Here is a 10745-nt window from a genome sequence, read left to right on the forward strand (position 1 = left end):
TAATCTCAGCTACTCAGGAGGCTGAGGCAGGAGAATTGCCTGAACCCAGGAGGCGGAGGTTGCGGTGAGCCGAGATCGCGCCATTGCACTCCATCCTGGGTAACATGAGTGAAACTCCGTCTCAAAAAAACAAAAAACAAAAAACAAAAAAAAAACGGGCATGGTGGTGGGCACCTGTAATCCCAGTTACTCCAGAGGCTGAGGCAGAAGAAGTGAGCTGAGATTTCGTGACTGTACTCTAACCCTGGTGACAGAGACTCCATCTCAAAAAAAGAAAGAAAGAAAACAGGTACAGAGGAGTGGTGTATAGGAGGAAAACTACATTCAGGACACAGAATCAGGGGACCCTGGACTTCCTTGGCATCCACTCTGACTCTGAGTGTCCTTTGTCAAGCCCCTGGCACTGAGGGACCTGCGTTTCCTCATCTGTAATGATGGCGCTGGTGTGTGAACCCTGATATTCTGAATTACTAAGAATGCCAGGATTCCATAAAAACACCCTTTCCCAGGGTCCCTTCCAGACTGAAGGTATACTGGAACTCAGGACTGTTTCACTTAAGGTCCATTATCTACTTGGGACCAACTGCCTTCCCATTTTACAGACTGGTCAAGTGAGGCCAGAGGATGAAACGGATTTGCCCAGAGTTCCAGAGGAAATCAGGGTGGAGCTGAAGTGGGAATGTCTTTCTTTATTTTATTTTATTTTTTGAGACGGAGTCTCGCTCTGTGGCTCAGGCTGGAGTGCCGTGGTGGGATCTCAGCTCACTACAAGCTCTGCCTCCTGGGTTCAAGCGATTCTCCTGCCTCAGCCTCCCCAGTAGTTGGGATTACAGGTTCACACCACAATGCCCAGTTAATTTTTGTGTTTTTAGTATAAATGGATTTTCACCAAGTTTGCCAGGCTGGTCTTGAACCCCTGATCTCAATTAATCCGCCTGCCTTGGCCTCCCAAAGTGCTGGGATTACAGGCGTGAGCCACCACACCTGGCCTCAGGCTGGGATTTCTTGAGTCTTGGGTCAGGGCCTTCTCCTGATCCCTGAGGGTGTTATCCTGGAGCCTCAGGACCTACTGGGGGAGCTGAGGATCCCCACAATGGGTTCAGGAGACTTATGGACGTGTACATGACTTTTTTTCTGTGTAAATCACTGCTGGTTACATCAGCTCCTAGTGCCTGACACACAGTAGGTGCCTAATAAATTTTATTGAATGAATGCAAATGAGCATTTGGTTGGAAGGGGTAGTGTCCAGGCTTTCATTTGATTCTTCAAGGAGACTGTGTTCAGAAAGTTTCTGTGGCTCACACCTGTAATCCTAGCACTTGAGGAGGCCAATGCCAGAGGACTCCTTGAAGCCAAGAGTTTGATACCAGCCTGGGCAACATAGCAAGGCCCTGTCTCTACCCAAAAAAAATTTTTTTTAATTAGCCAGGCATGGTGGTTTGCTCCTGCAGTCCGTGCTACTCAAGAGGCTGAGATGGAAGCTCCACTGCGCTCCAGCCTAGGCAACAGAGGGAGACCCTGTCCCCCCCCCAAAAAAAGAAAAGAAATTAAAATGTCTGGCCCCAGGCCAGGTGCAGTGACTTATGCCTGTACTCCCAGCACTTTGGGAGGCTGAGGCAGGCGATCACCTGAGGTCAGGAGATCGAGACCAGCCTGGCCAACATAGTGAAACCCCATCTGTACTAAAAATACAAAAAAGTAGCTGGGCGTGGTGGCTTCCGCCTGTAATCCCAGCAACTCAAGAGGCTGAGACAGGAGAATCACTTCCTCCCCAGAGGCGGAGGTTGCACTCCAACCAGGGTGACAGAGTGAGACTCTGTCTCAAAAAAAAAAAAAAAATTCTAGCCCCAACATCTCCATTCCAGTAGGTTTACGGCAATGGGATAGGGTGGAAAGACTGGTAGGTCTCTTCTCCAGTCTCTTCTCCAGCCCTCCAGCACCGAAGCCTGGATTTCCCACATCTCTGCGCTCCGTCCACCCTCCATCCCTGAAAAATCATTGAGTGCATTTTTCCCCCATTCCTCTCCTCCTTCCTGTTCCTTTCTCTGAGAATGTTTCCAGGAATGTCTTCTGGGAACCTCTGTGTGTGGGGGGGTGGGTAGGGTGGGAGCGCTGTGGGTGGATCTTCACACCTCAGGAGTCTGTTTGTACACCCGTGAGGAGGAAGGGGAGCTGAGACCTTCTCCGAGGGGAGAGGCCTTTTCAGAGCTGGGTGCTTCTTCCTGCTCTCCAGCCTGGTTATGAAACAGTGGCCATGGTGACTCCTGAGGCCAGGGGAGGGAGGGCAGCCTTGGCCACCGTGGGGCGTGGGAACACAAGCAGAGATAGGGAGGGGAGAGGGAGCCTAGGATGGCTCCGGCGCTGACTCACCGGCCGTGCGACCTTGGACTGGTGGCTTGGCCTCTCTGGTGACCGCCCTGGACTATTGCCTGGGATCCTTCCTGTAAGCTTTTTCGGCTCAGACCCCCGGTCATCCTTGTCCCGGAGTGGGTGAGGGACTCGTGTTCCATAATCCCACTGGCCCCTGTACTTCTTCCATTAGCGGATTCCTTCCAAATAAATCCGAGGCCGGCGCGGTGGCTCAAGCCTGTAATCTCAGCACTTTGAGAGGCTGAGGCGAGAGGATGACCAACATGGCGAAAAATACAAACATTAACCATGCGTGGCGGTGCACGCCTCTAATCCCAGCTACTTGGGAGGCTGAGACAGGAGAATCACTTGAACCTGGGAGTCGGAGGTTGCAGTGAGCCAAGATCATGACACTGCACTTCAGCTTGGGCGACAGAGCGAGACTCCATCTTGAAATAAATACGTAAATAAATAAACAAAAATAAAAATCCAAAGGCTGACCACTGCTCCTTGTTAAATCCACAACCACCCCACCCCCGCCCCAACTGCCAGCACCTCCCTCTTAGACGACCGCAGCCACCTCCTCACGGGGCTCCTGGCTTCTATCCTTGTCTCCCATATTACTTTTTTATTTCGAGACAGGGCCTTGCTCTGTCGCCCAGGCTGGAGTGCAGTGGCGCAATCACTGCTCATCGCAGCCTCCACGTCCTGGTTCAAGGGAACCCCACGTCTCAGCCTCCCAAGTAGCTGGGACTGCAGGCACATGCCACCATGCCCAGCTAATTTTTAAGTTTTTTGTAGAAACGGGGTCTCCCTATGTTGCCCACAGTGGTCCCAAAGTCCTGGCCTCAAGTGATCCTCCTGCCTCAGACTCCCAAAGTGCTGGGATTACAGACTGGAGCCACCGTACCCAGCCTATCTCCCACATTCTACTTCCCACTCAACAGCCGGTGGGATACTGTGAATACTTAAGTCAAATCGCTTTCATCCTCTACTGAGAACCCCCTCATAGCTCCCAGTCGTCTCAGATTAGAAGGCAGAGTCCTCATCAGGACTTACATGGCCCCACATGACCTGCTGTCTCCTCTCCTGTCTCATTTTCCCTTTCCTGTTGTCCTCCCCACCCCTGCTCCAGCCACACTGCCACACCTGCTATCCTTCCACATTCAGACACTTGGCTGGGCACGGTGGCTCACGCCTGTAATCCCAGCACTTTGGGAGGCTGAGGCGGGCATATCACAAGATCAGGAGTTCAAGACCAGCCTGGCCAAAGAGACCAGCCTGGTCAACATGGTGAAACCCCATCTCTACTGAAAATACAAAACAAAGTAGCCAGGCGTGGTGGCGGGTGCCTGTAATCCCAGCTACTGGGAGGCTGAGACAGGAGAATTACTTGAACCCGGGAGGCGGAGGTTGCAGTGAGTCAAGATAGTGCCATTGCACTCCAGCCTGGGCGACAGAGTGAGACACTGACTCAAAAAAATAAATAAATAGAAGAAAAAAAGAAAATTCAGACACTGTCTTATATTATTATTATTTGGAGGCAGAGTTTCACTCCTGTCGCCCAGGCTGGAGTGCAATGGCACAATCTCGGCTCACTGCAACCTCCACCCCCTGGGTTCAAGCGATTCTCCTGCCTCAGCCTCTCAAGTAGCTGGGATTACAGGCGCCCGCCACGTTTGGCTAATTTTTTTTTAGCATTTTGTGTCTTTAGTAGACATGGGGTTTCACCATGTTGGCCAGGCTGGTCTCAAACTCCTGACCCCAGGTGATCCACCCGCCTTAGCCTCCCAAAGTGCTAGAATTACAGGTGTGAGCCACCTTGCCGGCCTGAATTTCATACACTCTCTAACCCCAGCGCCCTTGCACCTGCAGTTCCCTCTGCCTGAAATGCTCTTCCCACAGCAGCCACAGGGCTGAGTGCCACACCTCCTTCAAGTCTGCTGGAAAGCCACCTCAGCAAGCCCTCCTCGTTTAGATCAGACTCCAATCATCCTCTATCCCCTCAACTGGCTTTGCATAGAACAATATCCCCTCACACTTAGCAATTCCAAACATGACGTTTTTTTTATTTACTTGTGTATGGTGAGCCCTGTGAAGGCAAGGCCAGCCTGTCTCAGTCCTTGCTCAATCCCCAGGGCCACCAGCACAACGCCCTACATAAAACTCTGTTGAATGACGGTTAAATACCCTTTCCTCTTGTCCCAAACCTTCCTCCCAAACCTTCCCACATCATTCCACCAGGCCATCTGCCCTGATTGCCCTGGACTCAGATTCTGACACTCTCCCTCTTCGTCCTCAGACCTGCCTTGGAGATCGCTGTTGATCTAGAAAAACTTAGAATTGCGGTCTTATGTTCCCTCCCCTGTATGACCAGGGGCTTTGCAAACATGCCTCTGTTTCCTGCACTTCTCTTTCCCCCTGAGTCACAGACTTTTATCCACTTGTTGGAAAAAAAACAAATCTAACCTTCTCTATTTGTCTTTATTTTCTGGAGACCAAATATTTGACTTAATTTATCTGGCCGGGCATGATGGCTCACATCTGTACTTTGGGAGGCTGAGGCAGGAGGATCTCTTGAGCCCAGGAGTTTAAGACCAGCCTGGGAAACATAGTAAGACTCCGTCTCTACAAGAAGTACAAAAATTAGCCAGCCATGGTGGCGTGTACTGGTGGTCCCAGCTACTCGCGAGGCTGATGTGGGAGGATTGCTGGAGCTCAGGAGGTGGAGGCCGCAGTGAGCCACGATTGCACTGCTGCCCTCCAGCCTGGGCGACACAGCGAGACCATGTCGCCAAAATAAATATTTACTCATCTCCTCCTCCAGGAGGCCCTCCCTGACCACCAAACTGTGATGGGATCTGGGACCATGAAGGTTGACCAGGGATATACCAACCTCACTCTTCCTACGTTCTGGTATTCTTATGAATATTAACATAGCTGGTTTTCATTCAATTTGCATACACCAGACCAGAAGAGAAGGGACTGTGGGATGAGAGTGGAGGACGGGGGCTTCTGTGCCAGGCGGGGTTCACTGTGCTGGCGGCAGCGTCTTCAGCTGCACCTGGTCCCCCTGGGAGGGCGGAGTGGCCGCCCAGCTGCCAGCCATGGCCTTGGCTGTGCTGTTCCTCTTGGAGGTGAGTGGGGTCTCCAGGGTGAGCGACGCATTGGCCATCTCCTGGGGCTTGTCGCTGGCCAGAAAGTGGAGCAGGTTGTGCAGAGCCTTGGCCACGTCGCTGCGGGCGCCCTCGTTGACCAGGCAGTAGAGGATGGGGTCCGCCACACAGTTGAGGCTGGTGAAAGCCAGCGAGCTGTGGTAGGCAGAAAAGACACGCTCCTCAAAGCCACAGTCCCAGGGGCGGCCCAGGTAGATGGCGCTGCGGGACAGCAGGAGCACGTGATAGGGCGCGAAGCAGACCAGCACGATGGCGATGAGGCTGAGGGCCAGCCGCTTGATCTTGGCCTTCTCCTGGCGCTCGGTGGACACGCTGCCCCGCACGGCCCGCAGGATGCCCCGGTACGACAGCAGCATGAGCGCCCACGGAAAGAGGAACCCCACGAAGACCCGGTAGAGGTTCATCCAGGCCACCCAGCCCTCCATGGGGAACTTCTCAAAGCAGAAGGTGTGGTTGTAGCGGTCTCGGAAGAGCTCGTCATGGAACAGGGGCGCCGAGTTGGCGCCCAGCTCGGTGGCCCAGACCACGGAGCTCACGGCCACGGCCGTCTTGACGCGGCGCAGGCGGGCGAAGCGCAGTGGGTGCGCCACGGCCAGGTAGCGGTCCACCGAGATGCAGCACAGGAAGGCGATGCTGATGTAGATGTTGGTGTAGAAGATGAAGCCGAAGAGCTTGCAGGACCCGGGGCCGTGGATCCAGTTGTCGTGGTGCAGGAAGTAGTCGACCCACAGCGGCAGCGTGCAGATGTACAGCAGGTCGGCGATGCTGAGGTTCATCAGGTACACGCCCAGCTCGTTGCGCTGCTGCACCTGGCGGTAGGCCGCCCACAGAGCCAGGCAGTTGGTGGGCAGCCCCACGCCGATGACGAAGATGTAGAGGGATGGCGGGAAGAGGTGGTCCACGCGCGAGTCCACGTGGCAGCCCTCCCACGTCTGGTTGCCCATTGTGGGCACTTTGGCTTCTGGGGCACTTCCCCTGGCCCACGGGGGCTGTGGGGCCACGGGGAGCGGGAGGCCATGGGGCCCCCTGAGCCCCTTCCTTGGAGGCTCAGGGGAACATGGCAGGGAAGAGAGGTGAGGTCAGATAGGCTGAGCCGGGAAGGGCAGAGCTTGAGAGGGAAAAGCTGGAGGAGGGATGGCGTTATGACCGGAGGGAACTCAGGACGATGGTGAGATGAATAAAGAGGTTTGTCAAGGAGGTTATGTATAGAGTCAATCAGGGTGTCAATGAGGGAGTATGGGGGTGACACAAAAATTGGTCTTGGGGAGTGTTTATGGAGAAGACGAGAGCATCACTGGGCAACAGCAAGAAGGAGATGTTTGCAGGGCAGTTAGGAAGTACGTTCCTAACTGCCATAGTATTGAAGGAATAATGGTGGGGGAATGTTCTAGAAGACACAGGAAATACATGGGACAGTGTTGAGACAGGACACACAGGGCAGTCAGGGAGTGTTGGAAAGTCCAGGCAATGCGGGTGGGAGTGCTGGCATTTCTTAGGACCCCAGGTAAGTAAGATAACCAGTATGGAGAAGGTTCTGGAAAAGGAGGTGTCTGGCGCAGGATAAAACAAAGATGTAAGGCTCAGTCTGGAGACTGCAGGAAGAAGTCTTAGGAAACAGGAAGGAGGTGAGTAAGGTCTAGATCGGAAGTGAGTTTTTGACGGAAGGAAATTTGAATGGGAGCAGGGGAGGGACTCCAGACTGGTCCCTGTGGGGGCGGGCTGAGGGATTGGATGAAGTCCCTTCAACGCTGACTTTGCAGTGCCTGTGGGGAGAGAGGACAGCAGTGAGGGAGTCATGGACACTCCTACCTTCTCCCCACACCCCTCACCGTAATCGCTGTGGACTGCAGAGAGTGGACACCCCAACAATGCCTGAGCCCCATCCTAAGCAACCACTCTCTGAGAACACGGATTTGAGGTGCTAGGTGTATTTTCCCCCAATAGATGTTAGAATAAAGACCCAACTCAGGCGGGGTGCAGTGGCTCATGCCCGTAATCTCAATACTTTGGGAGGCCGAGGTGGAAGGATTGCTTGAATCTAGGAGTTCAAGACCAGCCTGGGCAATCCAGTGAGACCTAGTCTCTACAAAAAATAAAAATAGGCTGGGGGCAGTGGCTCACACCGGGAATCCCAGCACTTTGGGAGGCTAAGGCGGGCAGATCAGGAGGTCAGAAGATCAAGACCATCCTGGCTACCCCAGCGAAACCCCGTCTCTACTAAAGATACAAAAAAATTAGCCAGGCATGGTGGCATGCACCTGTAGTCCCAGCTACTCGGGAGGCTGAGGCAGGGGACTCGCTTGAATCCGGGAGGCAGAGGTTGCAGTGAGCCAAGATTGAGCCACTGCACTCCAGCCTAGGTGACAGAGCGAGACTCCATCTCAAAACTAAGTAAATAAATAAAAATAAAAATATTAGCCAGGTGTGGTGGTACACAACTGTAGTCCCAGCTACTGGGGAGGCTGATGTGGCAGGATCACTTGAGCCCAGGAGAATCAGGCTGCAGTGAGCTATGATTGCACTACTGCCCTCCAGCTTGGGCAACAGTATGAGACCCTGTCCAAAAATAAAAAAAAAGGACCCAACTCAGATTTTAGCACTTTCTTGCAGAAGCCCTGTAAAATTGGCACAGGTATCATATCATGCTTCAGGAAATGCCACACTAGTCTAACTCTATCGTGTGACAGAGAGAAGGGGCCCAGAGAGGTTGAGCCACCTCCCTAAGGATGCACAGCATGGCAGCAATAGGACCAGGGCTGGGGCCAGCCTCCCACTCCTTACCCAGGAATCCCATTCTTGTCAACAAGGATAATAACAATAAACATTAACTGAGCCCTACTACTTAGCAGATCCCATTCCAGGCATTTTGATGTGTATTATTTTATTTATTTATTTATTTATTTATTTATTTATTTATTTTGAGATGGAGTCTCACTCTGTAGCCCAGGCTGGAGTGCAGTGGCACAATCTCAGCTCACTGCAACCTCCACCTCCCGGGTCCCAGTTCAAGCAATTCTCTCACCTCAGTGTCCAGAGTAGCTGGGATTACAGGCATGTGCCACCATGCCCAGCAAATTTTTGTATTTTTCGTAGAGACTGGGTTTCACCATGTTGGCCAGGCTGGTCTTGAACTCCTGATCTCATGATCCGCCCACCTCAGCCTCCCAAAGTGCTGGGATTACAGGTGTGAGCCAGCACACCCGGCCTTTTATTTTATTTATAGTACTTATTTATTTTTTGAGATGGAGTTTCACTCTGTCACCCAGGCTGGAGTGCAGTGGTGTGATCTCGGCTCACTGCAACCTCCACCTCCCTGGTTCAAGCAATTCTCTTGCCTCAGCCTCCCGAGTAGCTGGGACTACAGGTGAACGACACCATGCCCAGCTCATTTTTGTATTTTTTTTTTTTTTTTTTTTTTTTTGAGACGGAGTTTCACTCATGTTACCCAGGCTGGAGTGCAATGGCGCGATCTCGGCTCACTGCAACCTCCGCCTCCTGAGTTCAGGCAATTCTCCTGCCTCAGCCTCCTGAGTAGCTGGGATTACAGGCACGCACCACCATGCCCAGCTAATTTTTTGTATTTTTAGTAGAGACGGGGTTTCACCATGTTGGCCAGGCTGGTCTCAATCTCTTGACCTCGTGATCCACCCGCCTCGGCCTCCCAAAGTGCTGGGATTACAGGCTTGAGCCACCGCGCCCGGCCTTAATTTTTGTATTTTTAGTACAGATGGGATTTCACCATGTTGGCGAGGATGGTCTCGGTCTCTTGACCTCGTGATCTGCCGCCTCGACTTCCCAAACTGCCAGGATTACAGGTGTGAGCCACCGCACCTGGCCATTTACTTATGTTTTTGAGACAGGGTCTTGCTCTGTCGCCCGGACTAGAATGCAGTAGCATGACCACAGCTCATTGCAGCCTCAACCCCCTGGGCTCCCAGTGATCCTCCTGCCTCAGCCTCCCAAGTAACTGGGAACACAGGCATGTGCCACCGTGCCTGGCTAAAAACTTTATATAGTATAGATGGAGGTCTCCCTATGTTGCCCAGGCTGGTCTCGAACTCCTGAGATCAAAAGGTCCTCCCACCTTGGCCTCCCAAAGTGCTGGGATGATAGGAGTGAGCCCCACGCCCAGCCGGTTTATGGATATCATTTCATTGAAAATTTTCAAGACACCTATGAGGAAAGTGGTTGTTCTTCCTCTTGGACAAACTGAGGCACAGAGCTGTTCTGAGACCTGTCCAACATCCTGATGGCTGGAGTGTGGCCAAGTCCACTCTCAGTCCTTGTCTCCAACCTGTGCTTCAGTGTCCACCCCAGAATAACTGGACAGGCGGGCTTGGTGGCTCAGGCCTGTAATCCCAGCAGCCCGAAGCAGGTGGATCACCTGAGATCAGGAGTTTGAGACCAGCCTGGCCAACATGGTGAAACCCCATCTTTACTAAAAATACAAAAATTAGCCGGGCATGGTGGCAAGTGCCTGTAATCCCAGCTACTTGGGAGGCTGAGGCAGAAGGATTGCTTGATCCCAGGAGGCGGAGGTCGCAGTGAGCTGAGATCGCGCCACTGCACTCCAGCCTGGGTGACAGACTCCATCTCAAAAAAAGAAAAAGAATAACTGCACAGAAAAGGGCCCTGTGCTGCCAGTGGGGACTGGGAACCAAAGCTGCAGAGGAGTAAGAGAAAGGGGAGAGCCAGGAGCTGCTGGGGACAGTCAAGGTCAAGGACAGGGAGCGTGGGGAAGCTCTGGGGTCAGCATCAGTAGTCTCCGCCCTCAGGGACCACTCCCTTCACTGCCTCTGTCCTTCGCCTCCAATTTTCTTGAGGGAGAACCTTGAGCCTGTTACCCGCTTTGTTCTGGGAAGATCAGCACACACAGGGCAAAGGATACTCATGGACCAAGACCCTGACTGTCGTCAACCCCCCAAGAGAAGCAGAGCCAAATCCAGTGTCACAGGGCCCTTCGGGAGCCATTCCATCCGGGGCTCTTTTGGTTTAGCGATTTTGGATATGAAGCCTTTTTTTTCTTTTTTCCCAACAAGATCTTAACCAGAAACCCAATCTAAAACAGTAAAAAGGACAAGCGGGGCCGGGCGCTGTGGCTTATGCCTGTAATCCTAGCATTTTGGGAGGCCGGGGTAGGTGGATCACCTGAGGTTAAGAGTTCAAGACCAGCCTGACCATCATGATGAAACCCTATCTTTTTTTTTTTTTTTTTGAGAC

The 10745-nt window shown here is 52.8% G+C and overlaps 1 protein-coding gene across 2 annotated transcripts in view; it reads right to left on the reverse strand.

Annotated features, from left to right (window-relative positions):
* Window positions 1-4390: 4390 nt before the first annotated feature.
* Window positions 4391-10745, reverse strand: part of GPR4 (G protein-coupled receptor 4) — a 13758-nt gene continuing 7403 nt past the window's right edge. The window contains exon 2 of one of the 2 annotated variants that reach the window (XM_017502493.2): window positions 4391-7288. In XM_017502493.2, the coding sequence (XP_017357982.1) occupies window positions 5381-6469 (1089 nt within the window). In that variant the 5' untranslated portion in view covers window positions 6470-7288 and the 3' untranslated portion in view covers window positions 4391-5380. The remainder of the gene's footprint in view (window positions 7289-10745) is intronic. The other variant, XM_017502491.2, reaches the window with a different exon arrangement.

This window comes from Cebus imitator, unplaced genomic scaffold (assembly GCF_001604975.1).
Source record: "Cebus imitator isolate Cc_AM_T3 unplaced genomic scaffold, Cebus_imitator-1.0 Scaffold296, whole genome shotgun sequence".
NCBI lineage: Eukaryota > Metazoa > Chordata > Mammalia > Primates > Cebidae > Cebus > Cebus imitator.